The sequence below is a fragment of the Ranitomeya imitator genome, chromosome 2 (assembly GCF_032444005.1).
Source record: "Ranitomeya imitator isolate aRanImi1 chromosome 2, aRanImi1.pri, whole genome shotgun sequence".
Classification (NCBI taxonomy): Eukaryota; Metazoa; Chordata; class Amphibia; order Anura; family Dendrobatidae; genus Ranitomeya; species Ranitomeya imitator.
Window position 1 is genome coordinate 736,192,352 of NC_091283.1, and position 18,638 is coordinate 736,210,989.

Sequence of the window (18,638 nt, forward strand, 5' to 3'; positions counted from 1 at the left end):
TGGATAGTCAGAAGCCATCAAACACAGAAGAACTGTTTACATTTTTGTGCCAGGAGCAGTGTGAAAGACTGGTGGAAAGCATGGCAAGAGGCATGAAAGCTGTGATTAAAAATTATGGTTATTCCACAAAATATTGATTTCTGAACTCTTCCTGAGGTAAAACATTTGTTTTTTTTGTTCCTAATTGATTATAAACTTGTTTTCTTTGCATTATTTGAGGTCTGAAAGCACAGTTTTTTTTTTTTCATTTTGACCATTTCTCCTTTTCAGAAAAAAATACAAAATTTATTGCTTGGAAATTCGGAGACATGTTGTTAGAAGTTTATAGAATAACAGAACAATTTACCTTTTACTCAAAAATATACCTATAAAGAGAAAAATCAGACAAACTGAGCATTTTGCAGTGGTCTCCATTAGGCTAGGGTCACATTGCGTTAGTGGGTATCCACTAAAACGGTATCCGTTACATAGCGCCACTAACGCAATGTAACGGATCCGTGAGCGCACCCATTGACCGCAATGTATGTAACGCATCGCTAACGCATGACATTTTTGGTGTTCCGTTATTTTGTGACGGGACCTCGAACGCTGTCTGCAGCGTTTTTGGGTCCGTTCTCGCTAGCGCGATTGCTAAACGTGATCCCTTTTTGGACATTGCGTTAACGCAGTCCGTTAGCGTATGCACAAAAAGGACTGCACTAACGCAATGTGAACCTAGCCTTAATTTTTGCCAGAGCTGTATGTGATTTGCCATCCTGCGCTCATGGGCTGGACTGTGTCTGATGAGAAGCATCCCAGAGTCTGCTCACCACAGGACCGCAAGTGTGCAATCACATCCATGGGACACACAAGTGCTCGTAGTCTGGACACCCCCTGCAAGTTATTAGGGGTCACAACCACCTCCCCTGCTGCACAGCACCCTGCGACGGGTGTATGGGAGGCGGCACACAGAAGGAGCATTTTGTAGGGGAAGAAATGAGCCCTATTATTACCCACTGTCCTGTGCCTGACGCTCGGTGACACTGTGACATGTGACATCGGTCATAGGAAAAACGCGGCACAGTGAGACCCCCGACTCTACAGGACCCCAGCGGTGCGGGCGGGGACTATAGAGCGGCTCGGCAGGTGGCAGACGGGCTGCGATGCGCGCTGTGTCCCGATGTGGCAGCACTGAGCACTCACTGACTGCACTGTGGGCCGCACCAGCCGCCGCTCTGCCCGCCCAGTCTGAGAGGAAAACAGGAAGGAGGCGGCGATGTGAGGCCGGTACATGAGCACCGAGCTACCGACACAGCCGGCCCGGATATATGAGGTCTCCCAACGAGTAAGTGCGGAGGAGCCGGGCTCAGCAGTGCACACTGTGCGGCTTGTGGAATGGAGCTGTATGTATGTATGTGTGTGTGTGTATATATATATATATATATATATATATATGTGCATTGTGGTTTGTATGTACGGTGTATATGTCTGTGTGCCTTATATATATATATGTACATGTCTGTATGTGATATGTGTTCTATGTCTGTCTGTATGTGTGTGTGTGCGCACGACGTGTCTGTCTGTGTGTGTGAGAGATGTATGTCTGTGCGTGCGCAGTGTGTATGATGTATGTCTGTGCGTGCGATGCGATGTGTGCGTGCGTGCGTGCGTGCACACGCGACAGGGCCGGACTGGCCATCTGGCAATTCTGGCAAATGCCAGAAGGGCCAGTCTGGTTGTGGGCGACCTTGTCTGCTACTTTAACAGAATCGGTGTTCTCAAGACACCCATGCTGTTAAGAGTTGAGACGAAGGTATCATTAGAAATATTTATCTTATTATAGTAAATCTTGCTTTCCTCCATGCAGGGAAATATTAGTAATATATCCCATCTTGTGCTTGGGAATGAGGGCCTGTGTGATTTCAAATGTCAGGAGTGAATTTCAGCCCCAGTCCGTACCTGGTGTGTGTGAGATGTGTGTCTGTGCACGCGTAGTGTGTGTGTATAATGTTTTTAAACTTGATTTAAACTATTGCTTCAGTCCTATGAGGACTATAGGTCTCTATAAAAATCTTCCCTGCAGTAAAGCTTTTCAGTTTTATTCCTTCTGCACACTTCGGCAATGCACGGTGGCAGGGATTGAATCTCGGCAGCACTTTTTCGGGATAAACCAGCACTGTCACCACATAAGGGGAGGTGTGCGGCTGGTGACTGTGAGGGCAGAATAGTGCGCTGACCCCTTGTTCATCCCGGGACCACCATGGAGCGCTCCTATGCATTAGAAATAAAATGTACGGTATTTCCTGAAAAACTAAGGAAATTTATACCACACGGCTGATTTTTTTTATTTAGAGCGAAGTCCCTTAATGGATAGTATAAATGGTTTAAAATGAGTTTTGGGGGTGAAAGAATCCCTGTGAATGGATCTCCCCAGCGGCATCCATCACCGCTAGATTATGATGACTGCTGTATATTGGATAAGACATCAAACGGCACATGAAATAAGGGGCATGTTAAAGGGGTTTTCCTTTTAAAATGTTATTTTGCCGCTCATAGGCTTGAACTAGGTAAAATGCTTAAAATCAGTTATTCATCTCTGTGCTGACCAGCTGCAGCGGTGACGTCATAGTCCAGTGCACATGACCTCTGCAGTCAATCACTGGCCGGGATGCCGATGTAGATGGCACAAGCCCATGAGCACAGTGCTTGCCAGCTGTAGATGAGACGTCACCACTGCCGAGGCCGAGAAGAATCGCTGGAGCTGCGGAGGGTGAGTATCGCTGAGAGTTCAAAGGACTAAGACTGATATCTGAAATCTTCAAGGTCAGAAAAAGTTTTGTGAGCAGACTCCTCCGTCAGCGGCCTTGGTGGAATAGCGCAGAACACAATGTATGCTTTGCCTGCTGGTCTCGCGCTCGCAGCCCCATAGGCTTTTATGCAGTTGTTGCGTTTGAGTTGTGAGACCCACGGACTGTCCATGCATTGAGGACTGTGCTCGGAGAGGGGGTGCGATAGCGCCTGAAATAGAGGGGGGATGCGATGCTTCTTTATTTCCTGTGATAATTAAATTGCAGTCTGTAATTTTTATTTTACAGTGTCCGAGAACCCTACAGGCAGCTCAAACTCTCTTTTTGGGTCACCGGATAGCAAATGTTCGGAGGAAGAAGACCCCCTCATAGGGGAGCACCAAAGAAACAATTGCCATGCTCAGAAGCCGGTGGACCATTATAATGGGACCTATATTATATTCTTTATGTTGGGAGTGGGTTCCTCACTCCCCTGGAATTTTATTTGCACAGCAAAACACTATTGGATATACAAGCTAAGGAACTGCTCCGATCTCCCCATCATAGAGGGCGCTGGCGTGTCAGACTTGGGCGTGAGTATCAATGAGTATTTTTGACATGACAGCTGCATTAATTTAACATCACTGTACAAAAGTAAATGGTTAAAGGGAACCTGTCACCCCCAAAATTGCAGGTGAGGTAAGCCCAGCGGCATCAGGGGCTGGTTGGTAAAATATTTGAAGGGTTTCTGAGGGATGTTATTCTGGATTATCTCAATGAGAATAACTGTTTAACTCCATATCAGCATGGGTTTATGAGAAATCGCTCCTGTCAAACCAATCTAATCAGTTTTTATGAAGAGGTAAGCTATAGGCTGGACCACGGTGAGTCATTGGACGTGGTATATCTCGATTTTTCCAAAGCGTTTGATACCGTGCCGCACAAGAGGTTGGTACACAAAATGAGAATGCTTGGCCTGGGGGAAAATGTGTGTAAATGGGTTAGTAACTGGCTTAGTGATAGAAAGCAGAGGGTGGTTATAAATGGTATAGTCTCTAACTGGGTCGCTGTGACCAGTGGGGTACCGCAGGGGTCAGTATTGGGACCTGTTCTCTTCAACATATTCATTAATGATCTGGTAGAAGGTTTACACAGTAAAATATCGATATTTGCAGATGATACAAAACTATGTAAAGCAGTTAATACAAGAGAAGATAGTATTCTGCTACAGATGGATCTGGATAAGTTGGAAACTTGGGCTGAAAGGTGGCAGATGAGGTTTAACAATGATAAATGTAAGGTTATACACATGGGAAGAGGGAATCAATATCACCATTACACACTGAACGGGAAACCACTGGGTAAATCTGACAGGGAGAAGGACTTGGGGATCCTAGTTAATGATAAACTTACCTGGAGCAGCCAGTGCCAGGCAGCAGCTGCCAAGGCAAACAGGATCATGGGGTGCATTAAAAGAGGTCTGGATACACATGATGAGAGCATTATACTGCCTCTGTACAAATCCCTAGTTAGACCGCACATGGAGTACTGTGTCCAGTTTTGGGCACCGGTGCTCAGGAAGGATATAATGGAACTAGAGAGAGTACAAAGGAGGGCAACAAAATTAATAAAGGGGATGGGAGAACTACAATACCCAGATAGATTAGCGAAATTAGGATTATTTAGTCTAGAAAAAAGACGACTGAGGGGCGATCTAATAACCATGTATAAGTATATAAGGGGACAATACAAATATCTCGCTGAGGATCTGTTTATACCAAGGAAGGTGACGGGCACAAGGGGGCATTCTTTGCGTCTGGAGGAGAGAAGGTTTTTCCACCAACATAGAAGAGGATTCTTTACTGTTAGGGCAGTGAGAATCTGGAATTGCTTGCCTGAGGAGGTGGTGATGGCGAACTCAGTCGAGGGGTTCAAGAGAGGCCTGGATGTCTTCCTGGAGCAGAACAATATTGTATCATACAATTATTAGGTTCTGTAGAAGGACGTAGATCTGGGTATTTATTATGATGGAATATAGGCTGAACTGGATGGACAAATGTCTTTTTTCGGCCTTACTAACTATGTTACTATGTTACAGCATTCTGGAATGCTGTAAATAATCCCCCGATGTATCCTAAAAGATGAGAAAAAGAGGTTAGATTATACTCACCCAGGGGCATTCCCGCTGTTGGTCCGGGTCCGGCGCCTCCCATCTTCATAGGATGACGTCCTCTTCTGGTCTTCACGCTCCGGCGCAGGCGTACTTTGTCTGCCCTGTTAAGGGCAGAGCAAACTAATGCAGTGCGCAGGCGCCGGGCCTCTCTGACCTTTCCCGGCGCCTGCACACTGAACATGTAAGAAGCCCAGAGCATTGGCGGGTTGGCAATTATTGCACAGCAGCATTATTATTTATTTTTACACTCCCCTCTCCTGGAGACACCATTAACTTTACTGTACAGTATATAGCAAAGCTGGGAAGACATTCCAGGCAGACCCTGCAATTCCAGCATTGTAGTTTTAGGATTTAAGTTGACGATATATATATATATATATATATATATATATATATATATATATATATATATATATATATATATATATATATATATATATATATATATATAATTTATTAGATGGTGGCCCGATTGTAACGCATCGGGTATTCTAGAATATGTATATAGCAGCCACATAGTATATAGCACAGGCCACGACATATTGTAGAATACCCGATGCGTTAATACAGGCCACGCAGTATATAACAGTGGCCACGCATTATATAACACAGCCCAAACAGTATATAACATTTCCCACATAGTGTATAACATTGCCCACGTAGTATATAGCAGCCAAGCAGTATATAACACAGCCCACGCAGTATATAACATTGCCCACATAGTATATAACACTGGCCATGTAGTATATAGCAGCCATGTAGTATATAACACAGCCCACATAGTATACAACACTGCCCATGTAGTATATAGCAGCAATGTAGTATATAACGCAGCCCACGTAGTATTTAGCAGTGTGGGCACCATATCCCTGTTAAAAAAAATAATTAAAATAAAAAATAGTTCTATACTCACCCTCCGTCGTCCAGCGCAGCTCTGTTGATTGTCGCGTGGCTTCCGCCAGCTTCCGTTCCCAGGATGCATTGCGAAATTCCAGATGACGTAGCGGTCTCGCGATTACTGGGCAGTGAGATCACTCCTAGGTGCCTACCCCGTCACTGCCAGAGTTTGTACTCCCAACGCATATAACTGAGTACAGAAAAGCCAGAAAAATAGAAAAAGGGGTAAGCACGGGTTGGAGGTCACTTACATGCAAGTACTGAAGCCAAATAGCTTGGGCTGGATTCACACTTGCGTTTCAAAACGCATGCGTTTTAAAAAAAAAAACGCGTGCAAACGCTGCGTTTTTTTGACGCATGCGTTTTTGCATGTGGTGAAAAAAACGCGGCGTTTTGACGCGTTTACATGCGTTTTTTTCATATTTTTAGTATATATACTAGATGGTGGCCCGATTCTAACGCATCGGGTATTCTAGAATATGTATGTATGTATGTATATAGCAGCCACATAGTATATAGCACAGGCCACGTAGTATATAGGAGCCATGTAGTATATAGCAGACAAATACTACGTGGCCTGTGCTATATACTATGTGGCTGCTATATACATACATATTGTAGAATACCCGATGCGTTAATACAGGCCACACAATATATAACAGTGGCCACGCAGTATATAACACAGCCCAAATAGTAACACAGCCCACGCAGTATATAGCAGCCACGCAGTATACACAGTCATGGCCAAAAGTATTAACACCCCTGCAATTCTGTCAGATAATACTCAGTTTCTTCCTGAAAATGATTGCAATTACAAATTCTTTGGTATTATCTTCATTTAATTTGTCTTAAATGAAAAAACACAAAAAAGAATTGTCCTAAAGCCAAATTGGATATAATTCCACACCAAACATAAAAAAAGGGGGTGGACAAAAGTATTGGCACTGTTCGAAAAATCATGTGATGCTTCCCTAATTTGTGTAATTAACAGCACCTGTAACTTACCTGTGGCACCTAACAGGTGTTGGCAATAACTAAATCACACTTACAGCCAGTTGACATGGATTAAAGTTGACTCAACCTCTGTCCTGTGTCCTTGTGTGTACCGCATTGAGAAAGAAGACCAAAGAACTGTCTGAAGACTTGAGAAACCAAATTGTGAGGAAGCATGAGCAATCTAAAGGCTACTAGTCCATCTCCAAAGACCTGAATGTTCCTGTGTCTACCATGCGCAGTGTCATCAAGAAGTTTAAAGCCCATGGCACTGTGGCTAACCTCCCTAGATGTGGACGGAAAAGGAAAATTGACAAGAGATTTCAATGCAAGATTGTGCGGATGTTGGACAAAGAACCTCGACTAACATCCAAACAAGTTCAAGCTGCCCTGCAGTCCGAGGGTACAACAGTGTCAACCCGTACTATCTGTCGGCGTCTGAATGAAAAGGGACTGTATGGTAGGAGACCCAGGAAGACCCCACTTCTTACCCCGAGACATAAAAAAGCCAGGCTGGAGTTTGCCAAAACTTACCTGAAAAAGCCTAAAACGTTTTGGAAGAATGTTCTCTGGTCAGATGAGACAGAAGTAGAGCTTTTTTGGGCAAAGGCATCAACATAGAGTTTACAGGAGAGAAAAAAGAGGCATTCAAAGAAAAGAACACAGTCCCTAAAGTCAAACATGGCGGAGGTTCCCTGATGTTTTGGGGTTGCTTTGCTGCCTCTGGCACTGGACTGCTTGACCGTGTGCATGGCATTATGAAGTCTGAAGACTACCATCAAATTTTGTAGCATAATGTAGGGCCCAGTGTGAGAAAGCTGGGTCTCCCTCAGAGGTCATGGGTCTTCCAGCAGGACAATGACCCAAAACACACTTCAAAAAGCACTAGAAAATGGTTTGAGAGAAACAATAGAATACTCGGATTTGCATCAACTGACGGTGAGTCAGAATAATAGGTGGCGCTGAGGCTTAAAAGAGCTGTCAGTACGCCGGGACACTAGGGATAAATGCGGTATCCACTGCTAATAGAGTGTCACACTGTCAGTTTATGCAAATCCGAGTATTTTATTGTTTTTGGGGCCATACAAGTATACAATTATACCTAGCACACTGATGAAGGTCCAGTATCGACCGAAACGTTTGTGATTTACTGTATGTAATAAATCCCCACTTTTTTGCATCACAACACCCTGGAGTGTGCTAGTCACTTTATATTGTGTGCAATATACTACGTGACTGTGCAGTATACAGAAAAAAAAGTGCTATGTTGTGCATAAATATGTGATTCTTCAGAATTTCTTTTAGTCTTTGCCTGATGAAGAGACCTGTGTAGTCTCGAAAGCTTGCAATTTGTTACCATCTTTTCAGTTAGCCATTAAAAGGTATCAACCACTGAGGACCAGAGGTGTATCTAGGTTTTCTGGCACCCGGGGCAAGAATTCAGCTTGGCGCCCCCCCCCCCCTTCCTCAGCACATATGCGATTTGTACACTTAGTCACGCGCCAACGAGCTGCTTTCCATAATTCTCTCAATGTTCAGTGAAAAACTGAGTGAAGTAGGAAGAACACCTCATTGTCACATGACAGCAAATATGAAAATCACATATCACATATGAGTGAAGTGGCCATGTGATGACTGCTGGAACCTGAAAGCAGAGCTTAATCCTGACAGTTAGGATATTACACGTTGTTCGTTGTTAGGACTGACTACAGGGCTTCATTTTATAATTAAAGGGTGCGTCCAGGTTTGAGATGAAAGTCTGCAGTCATTCTATGTGACTGCAGGCTTCTGAATTCTCACAGCACAAGCACTGCACACTTTTAGGATTCTCCCTTGCCGGTGGCCAGAGTGGACGGTTATGATAGCACAAGTATGTGACTTGGATACTTCTGGCCACATTCCAACTAGACGTGTCCGGGCTCAGACAATTCATTTTCATTGAATGAGGCCACACATGTCTAGTCAGCAAGTGACCGCATGTATGCAAACAGCCAACATCAGAGAATTATGATAGCAGTGTGCACTGTGAGAATTCAGAAGTCTGCAGTCACATAGTATGACTGCAGACTCATCACAACCTTGGACATCCCCTTTAATGTTCCTAACATAAATAAAAATATGAGAATTAGTATCACAAAAAACCCACATTTATATCCTGGTACCTGATAGATGACGGCGTTTCTGGAGTCGCCTCTTTCTTTTCATCTTCATCTTGTCCAGATGCCATGATGACTCTTCTCATCCACCGCCAGAGCTCGTTTCTGCAGACTTCCATCTTCTCCTGTCTTCTGCAGCACATCCCAACACAACACCCTTAAAGATAGCAGTGTTATTATAATGCTCCGGAATAAAAATATCTGCTCTAGGCTGAGCCCCTGAGTAAATAATTTCCCCTCACTTTATTCCCATCACATAATATGACCCTCACTGTCCCTTTTATGGTACATGCCATCCACACTGCCCTCTCTCTTTTCCATACTTCACACTGCCTTCTCATACTGTGTCCCTCCTAGAGAGCCCAGTCTCTCTACTGTGCCCCTTCATTACACTCCTCCTTCTTGGCATACTGTCTCCTCCTGGCTGTTACCCTCACACTACTCAGTATCTATTCTGTGCCCACTCGCACTTTCCTCCCCCCATACTGTCTGCACACATTTTAATAGCATCCTCATGTACATCCCCCCTGCTAACTATACTATCTCCTCACTTATTTACCCTTTAGCTCTCCATATTTCCTCCTCACACATTCCCCCGACTCCCCATACTGTGTCCTCACACATCCCATCACCCTCGCTCCCAATACTGTCAGTACACATTTTTTGCCTTCGCTACTGTGTCCACCCCATCTCACCACTCACCCCCACAGAAAATATCCACTCCCCTTCCGACAGAACCCATCCCCCTCCACACAGAATAAATGCACCCTGCCCCCACACATACTAAATAAATTCCCACCCCCCACATACACACTGAATAAATCCCAACACACACTGATTAAATTCTCCCCACACACACTGAATAAATCCCCCCCCCCCACACACACACACAATGAATAAATCCCTGAACGTCCCTTCCATACACTCTGAATAAATCCCTAATCTCACACACACACACACACACACACACACACACACACACACACACACACACACACTGAATAAATCCCTGACCCCCCAACATACACACACTAAATAAATCTCCCCCCCAAACACTGAATAAATAAAAACAAACACACAATACATATTCCCAATAAATCCACCCCATGCTGAATTTTCGGTGTCTTCAGCTCCACAACTACAGGAGCACTTACCACCGAGTCTCTTCTTTCTCCTGTGCGCCGGATAGTGACATCAGCAGCGTGATCACATGACTTGATCGCGCTGCTGGCATCGCTCTGACCCAGCGGTCAGAGCCTCAATTGTACTCGCAGCTGTTAGATGTGAGTACAATTGATTTCTGGGAGCCAGAGCGCTGCAGCTTCTCTGTGCCGGCTGTCAGCTTGACAGGCAGCACAGAGAACAGCTGACTCCCAGACCGGGGGTGGAAGAATGCAGCCGCCGGGGGAGACACTTTGGACCGCCGCATTAGGCAGCCCAACTGCGCCCCCCTGCCGGCTGCGCCCGGGACACATGCTTCGGCTGCCCCCCCTAGATACGCCGCTGCTGAGGACTCTCAATTCTAAATATTTTTCTATCTACTGGCTAACATGGTACCAAGATATATATCTTTCCTGTATCAAAACTATGAATGAACACACATGGAATTATATACTTAACAAAAAAAGTGTAAAACAACTGAAATTATGTCTTATATTCTAGGTTCTTCAAAGTAGCCACCTTTTGCTTTGATGACTGTTTTGCACACTCTTAGCATTCTTTTGATGAGCTTCAAGAGGCAGTCACCAGGAATGGTCTTCCAACAATCTTGAAGGAGTTCCCAGAGATGCTTTGCACTTGTTGGCTCTTTTGCCTTCACTCTGCGGTCCAGCTCACCCCAAACCATCTCGATTGGGTTCAGGTCTGGTGACTGTGGCGGTCAGGTCATCTGGTGTAGCACCCCATCACTCTCCTTCTTGGTCAAATAGCCCTTACACAGGCTGGATGTGTGTTTGGGGTCATTGTGCTGTTGAAAAATAAATGATGGTCCAACTAAACGCAAACCTGATGGAATAGCATGCCGCTGCAAGATGCTGTGGTAGCCATGCTGGTTCAGTATGCCTTCAATTTTTAATAAATCCCCAACAGTGTCACCAGCAAAGCACCCCCACACCATCACACCTCCTCCTCCATGCTTCACAGTGGGAACCAGGCATATTGAGTCCATCCGTTCACCTTTTCTGCGTCGCACAAAGACACGGTGGTTGGAACCAAAGATCTCAAATTTGGACTCATCAGACCAAAGCACAGATTTCCACTGGTCTAATGTCCATTCCTTGTGTTCTTTAGCCCAAACAAGTATTTTCTGCTTGTTGCCTGTCCTTAGCAATGGTTTCCTAGCAGCTATTTTACCATGAAGGCCTGCTGCACAAAGTTTCCTCTTAACAGTTGTTGTAGAGATGTGTCTGCTGCTAGAACTCTGTGTGGCATTGACCTGGTCTCTAATCTGAGCTGCTGTTAACCTGCAATTTCTGAGGCTGGTGACTCGGATAAACTTATCCTCAGAAGCAGAGGTGACTCTTGGTCTTCCTTTCTTGGGGCGATCCTCATGTGAGCCAGTTTCTTTGTAGCGCTTGATGGTTTTTGCAGCTTTTTGATCCCTTACAAGTGAAAGAAAAACGGATGGCTAATTAACCGTTCCGTTGTCCATAGGCTTCAATATTTTAAAAAAAGAGATCCAGCAGAGATCAGTTATTTAAAAACGGACTAAAAAGTTGTCTGCACAACTTTTTTACCAACAGATTGCTGCTGGATCTGTTCTAACTGATCACTACTGTACATGTGAATGTAGCCTTAGTGATTTGGAGATACCACCACCTTTACTGTGCCATGAAGATGTTGCAACTTGTAGTTCCACAGTTTCAAACAAAATGCTTGAGAAATCAATTGCGTTGTTAATACACTCAAAGACATTGTGGCTTGTAGGTCCACCCTGGATGAATTGGTCGTCAAACTTGTTTTGGTGTATACTTTCTCTCCTTCCTCAATGACATAGTTTTAAAAACTGACATTAAATTACAATGAAGATAGCCGCATCCATGAGCTCTTATGCACCTGTCAAAGTATGCACCATGATTATGCACCTCTCAAATTTTGTTTGAATGCAGATTGCACATTTTCTGTTAGTACAATAAACCTCATTTCAAGGCAGAAACATTACTGTGTCCAACAGTTATTAGATATATGAAACTGAAATAGCTGTTGCAAAAAAAAAACAATTTTTATAAAACATTAAGCTTAAGATTAATAGGGGTGCCCAAACTTTTTCATATAACTGTATTAGGCCGGTTTCACACGTCAGTGGCTCCGGTACATGAGGTGACAGTTTCCTCACATACCGGAGCCACTGACACACGTAGACACATTCAAATCAATGCATCTGTGCAGATGTCATTGATTTTTTTGCGGACCGTGTCTCCGTGTGCCAAACCGATTTTTCCGGTACCGGAATTATCTGGACGTGTGGGACTGCCCTTAGGGGTATACTGTTAGAATGCCATAAATGTGATGACACCACTTTGTTATATTGCACCCTCTAGAATCGGGTAATGTGACAGTGTGGCCCTTAGATCAGAAAGCTCCACAGTCCTCCATGTAGTGGTGTCCTGATTTCCTCGCTCTTCTGTACAAATAGTCCTAGTGCTGGATCTGGTAATTCATTAGTGCCATGTCTTAAGTGCAGTGGAGATGATGGCACCTGTTTTAGGTTACCATGTTTCACAGAAAGCATGCAAGAAAATTATTATTTATTATTATAGCGCCCTTTATTCCATAGCACTTTACATGTGAGAAGGGGTATACATAATAAAAAAACAGGCAAAGGTGCTGACCTGTCCAGGCCTCAAATCAAATGCACTATCATGGTGCAGCGGGCCCAAGTAAAGATGGCGACTACACAGGTGCAGTAATACCAAATTGAGACAGCCAGCCTACAATCAGGGATTGGCCGCTTGGCACACCAGTGCAAATAAATAATCTGCAGCAGTGTTCAGAAGTAACTATTAGTAACGCCCTGTGGCAGGCTGCCCAGTGCTAACTGTAATGCGTCCTGTGTGAACAGAGGCCACAACTTAGGCTACGTTCACATTAGCGTTGCGCGCCGGTGCGTCGGCGACGCAACGCACGACGCACAAAAAACGCGCGCAAAACGCGCGCAAAAACGCTGCGTTTTGCGACGCGTGCGTCGTTTTTTGACGAAAATCGGACGCACGAAAAATGCAACTTGTTGCATTTTCTTGCGTCCGACGCTAGCGTCGGAAACGACGCACGTGTCGAAAAACGCAACCAAAAAAACGCACGCGTCCCCTATGTTAAACATAGGGGCGCGTCGCCGCTGCGTCGCCGACGCAACAGCGACGCACATTAGCGGAACGCTAATGTGAACGTAGCCTTACAAAGCCGCCAGGGCCCAACTGCACCTCAAAAAGTAAAAATCAAAAGGCGCACAAGAACATAACCAGAGCAAATCATATGGTAAGGTGCACATTAAAATTATGCTCTGTTCCTTATTGGTCCTGCGTATGTTAATGTATCCGAAGCAGTAAAATTACTATGCTACTTGTGTAATTCAGTTGTAATATACATATGGATACATCTACCTATTTGTAGCCTCGAATTGTATAACTAGCATAAAGCAAAAGGACTGCTGTCCATTATCTAATCATCAGGGATTGTATCCTATTTTGTAATTTCAAATGACCAGGCAAGCAAGGTGCTATTAAAATAGAAAAAGAGCCTCCCTACCATTTCACCCTTACGGGCTTCATCCAGGTAATTGATTTCACCCTGATGAAGCTCGTAAGGGTGAAACATGTTGGCTAAATGGAGGCAATTATCTTCTACTTATTGCATGTACTTGTGATTTATGCAAAATAAAATCGGAGATAGCTACAGTACTTTAATGATTTGTGATTATTGGAGAGACGTGTTCTGCGACAGCCACATGTGGTCTTTTAAAAGTCTGAAGACTAGGGAACACAGTCATTAGATCATTTGTGAGTTTTGGGCCTTGGCCTTAAGGTACCTTCACACATAACGATATTGTTAACGATATCGTTGCTTTTTGTGACGTAGCAACGATATCGTTAATGAAATCGTTATGTGTGACAGCGACCAACGATCAGGCCCCTGCTGGGAGATCGTTGGTCGCTGAATAAAGTCCAGAACTTTATTTCGTCGCTGGACTCCTGCTGACATCGCTGGATCGGCGTGTGTGACACCGATCCAGCGATGTCTTCACTGGTAACCAGGGTAAACATCGGGTAACTAAGCGCAGGGCCGCGCTTAGTAACCCGATGTTTACCCTGGATACCATGCTAAAAGTAAAAAAAAACAAACACTAGATACTTACCTAACGCTGTCTGTCCTCCAGCGCTGTGCTCTGCACTCCTCCTGTACTGGCTGTGAGCCGGAAAGCAGAACGGTGACGTCACCGCTCTGCTTTCCGGCTCACAGCCAGTACAGGAGGAGAGCAGAGAAGCAGAGCGCAGCGCTGGAGGACAGACAGCGGTAGGTAAGTATCTATTGTTTTTTTTTTTTTTTTACTTTTAGCATGGTATCCAGGGTAAACATCGGGTTACTAAGCGCCGCCCTGCGCTTAGTTACCCGATATTTACCCTGGTTACCGGCATCGTTGGTCGCTGGAGAGCGGTCTGTGTGACAGCTCTCCAGCGACCAAACAGCGACGCTGCAGCGATCCGGATCGTTGTCGGTATCGCTGCAGCGTCGCTTAATGTGAAGGGGCCTTTACTGTGCCTGTTTGTAGTGCTACTTATTGATTTTTAACTCTCTTGTCACAGATGCAGTACATTGAGTTGTATGCAATTGGATGGACTTCAGCTACCAATCAGTAGTGCTACAAAAAGTTGCAGTGTAGCATATGCCTCAGGCTATGTGCACACGTCCGGAAAGTATGCAAAAATTTCCAAAGAAAATCCTGAGGTTTTCCGCAGGAAGTTTTTTGTGCTGATTTTTCGTGTTTTTTTCCAGAGGTTCCCAATGCAATAATATAGTGGGAAATCCAGTTAAAATCCACAAAATTAATGAACCTGCTGTGAATTTTTCCGCATGCGTTTTTTTTTTGCAGAAAAAATGCAACATGTGCACAAAAATTGCAGAAACCTTTAAAAATGATGGGATGCTTAATGTATGCTTTTTTAAGCCTTTTTGCCACGGAAAGGCGCCGAAAAAACGTGCAAAAAACGCGAAAAATCCGCGAATAGTCACCAGATGAAAAATAGCCAGTTTTTGCCCTTATTGCATTCCCACTACTCCCCTGAGGTTTTTTTTTTATCTGCCATATGGTCCCAGAGATATGAACCTTTTTATTTTGTACTGATTTTTTTATGTACGGTACTTTTCTAAGGGGACTTGGTTTACAGGTATCTATGCATGTATTTAGGCTGTTTTGCATAATTACCCTGTGAGGCACACCCCCTTGTAGAGAGATGAAAAAAAAAACAGCACTGACTTGAAAGGCTTGTATGTCTGGATCCTTATGGATTGAAAAAAAAAACAACAATAACCCCAGCATTCTCCAAGGAGCAGCAAAGATAAAATAAGAGAAAACACTGGCCACTTTAAGATTCTTGCATATAGTTGTACAGTTTTCTCAGTACAGCCACAGTGAACCATAGAAAATGTAACCTTGAGAACTCTATCTAACATTGTACATGGGGATGGGAATGCTCCAGTAGAGCAAAACAAGGAGCATTTGTTGGGAATGCTCCAGTAGAGCAAAACAAGGAGCATTTGTCTTTTCCACAGATCTCCACGGCTTGGACACAGTGGGCTGCAGTAATATGAGAAGCCCATAAGCATACAATATATACAGTGAGAGCACAATTATAATTGCGTTCTGTCTAGAAGTCTGCATGTGTCGCGGCTGTGTCACAGTCACAAAACATGCATGGAGAGCCCAACAAACAGGCTCTCCATGCATGTTCTGTGGCACAGCCGCGACACATGCAGCTGTGACGCTGATCAGGCGGCAAGATCCAGGAAGCCGGGTTCCCTCTGCAGCTTGCCAAATAAGAGGGAACCCGAACAAATTTGCTCATCTCGAACTACTATCGCATAGTGAACAAATAATACCATATACAAGGGACAAATACCACCACACCATGGACGGACCACATATTACCACCACATAGTGACCAAATAATAGCACATACAAGGAACAAATACAACCACACCATGACCAGACCACATATCACCACCACATTGTGAACAAATAATACCACATAAAAGGGACAAACACCACCGCACTATGACCAGACAAATTATTATCACCATATAGTGAACCGATAATAATGACGATCTGAAAGGATCTGCCTTATAGTGTATGTCAGATTAATGTTCCACTTTTGAACTGAAAAAATTGAGACCCGGCAGTGGCTTCCATAAAAGGAACAGTGACAGCGCATGTGCCGCTATCTCCATTCATTTCTATAAGAACTCAAAAAATTTCTGAATTACCCTGGTGGGACCTTTATATATGTAACATAGATGATATAGCCCATCAATCTACTATATAATTGTCTAAGGGTCACTTCCGTCTATCTGTCTTTCTGTCACGGATATTCATTGGTCGCGGCCTCTGTCTGCTGTCATGGAAATCCAAGTCGCTGATTGGTCGCGGCAAAACAGCCACGACCAATCAGCGACCGGCACAGTCCGGCGGAAAAATGGCCGCTCCTTCCTCCCCGCAGTCAGTGCCCGCTCCATACTCCCCTCCAGTCAGCCCTCACACAGGGTTAACGCCAGCGTTAATGGACCGCTGTGTAACGCACTCCATTAACGCAGCTATTAACCCTGTGTGACCAACTTTTTACTATTGATGATGTGTATGCAGCATCAATAGTAAAAAGATCTAATGTTACAAATAATAATAATAGTAAAAAAAAAAGGTTATTCTCACCTTCCGCCGTCGTGTCCTCTCCTCGGCAGTGCAAGCGGCAGGTTTCGGGTCCAAGGATGGTATGCGAGAAGGACCTTCCATGACATCACGGTCATGTGACCGCGATGTCATCACAGGTCCTGCACTCATCCAACCCTGGGACCGGAAGCTGCCGCGTGCACCACACACAAGCAACAGGACTACAAGGGCTCCCTCAGAAGGTGAGTATATGTTTATTTTTTATTTTAACTTTTTTTTTTTTAACCTGTTACATACGTGGCTGGGCAGTATACTACGTGACTGGCCAATATACTACGTGACTGGGCAGTATACTACGTGACTGGGCAATATACTACGTGGCTGTGCTGTATACTACGTGGCTCTGTGCTGTATACTACGTCGCTGTGCAATATACTACGTCGCTGGGCAATATACTACGTGACTGGGCAATATACTACGTGGCTGGGCAATATACTACGTGGCTCTGTGCTGTATACTACGTGGCTGGGCAATATACTACGTAGCTGGGCAATATACTACGTAGCTGGGCAATATACTACGTAGCTGGGCAATATACTACGTGGCTGGGCAATATACTACGTGGCTGGGCAATATACTACGTGGCTGGGCAATATACTACGTGGCTGGGCAATATACTATGTGACTGGGCAGTATACTATGTGACTGGCCAATATACTACGTGACTGGGCAGTATACTACGTGGCTGTGCTGTATACTACGTGGCTCTGTGCTGTATACTACGTCGCTGTGCAATATACTACGTCGCTGGGCAATATACTATGTGATTGGGCAATATACTACGTGACTGGGCAATATACTACGTGGCTGGGCAATATACTACGTGACTGGGCAATATACTACGTGGCTGGGCAATATACTACATAACTGGGCAATATACTACGTAGCTGGGCAATATACTATGTAGCTGGGCAATATACTACGTGGCTGGGCAATATACTACGTGACTGGGCAATATACTACGTGGCTGGGCAATATACTACATAACTGGGCAATATACTACGTAGCTGGGCAATATACTATGTAGCTGGGCAATATACTACGTGGCTGGGCAATATACTACGTGGCTGGGCAATATACTATGTGATTGGGCAATCTATGTGACTGGGCAATATACTACGTGGTTGGGCAATATACTACGTGGCTGGGCAATATACTACGTGGCTGGGCAATCTACTACGTGGCTGGGCAATCTACTATGTGACTGGGCAATCTACTATGTGACTGGGCAATATACTACGTGGTTGGGCAATATACTCCGGCGCCTCCTATCTTCACTCCATGACGTCCTCTTCTGGTCTTCACGCCACGGCTCCGGCAGTACTGCAGTGCTCAGGCGCCGGGCCTCTCTGACCTTTCCCGGCACCTGCGCACTGCAGTACTTTGCTCTGCCCTCCACAGGGCAGACAAAGTACGCCTGCGCCGGAGCTGCGGTGTGAAGACCAGAAGAGGACGTAATGGAATGAAGATAGGAGGCGCCGGAGTGGACCTGAGACACCCATTTGACCGGACCGCAGCAGGACCGCCCCCGGGTGAGTATAATCTAACCTCTTTTTCTCCTCTTTCAGGTTACATCGGGGGCTTATCTACAGCATTACAGAATGCTGTAGATAAGCCCCTGATGACGGTGAGCTTACCTCACCATCGATTTTGGGGGTGACAGGTTCCCTTTAATACGCTCCAGACTTTACAAGTCTCCAGCACTGATCAGACAGTTC

General features: G+C 44.8%; 1 protein-coding gene across 2 annotated transcripts in view; it reads left to right on the top strand.

Moving 5' to 3' along the window:
* Positions 1-759: 759 nt before the first annotated feature.
* Positions 760-18,638, top strand: part of SLC29A3 (solute carrier family 29 member 3) — a 94,964-nt gene continuing 77,085 nt past the window's right edge. The window contains exons 1-2 of one of the 2 annotated variants that reach the window (XM_069753212.1): positions 760-1,324; positions 3,075-3,358. In XM_069753212.1, the coding sequence (XP_069609313.1) occupies position 1,324; positions 3,075-3,358 (285 nt within the window). In that variant the 5' untranslated portion in view covers positions 760-1,323. The remainder of the gene's footprint in view (positions 1,325-3,074; positions 3,359-18,638) is intronic. The other variant, XM_069753213.1, reaches the window with a different exon arrangement.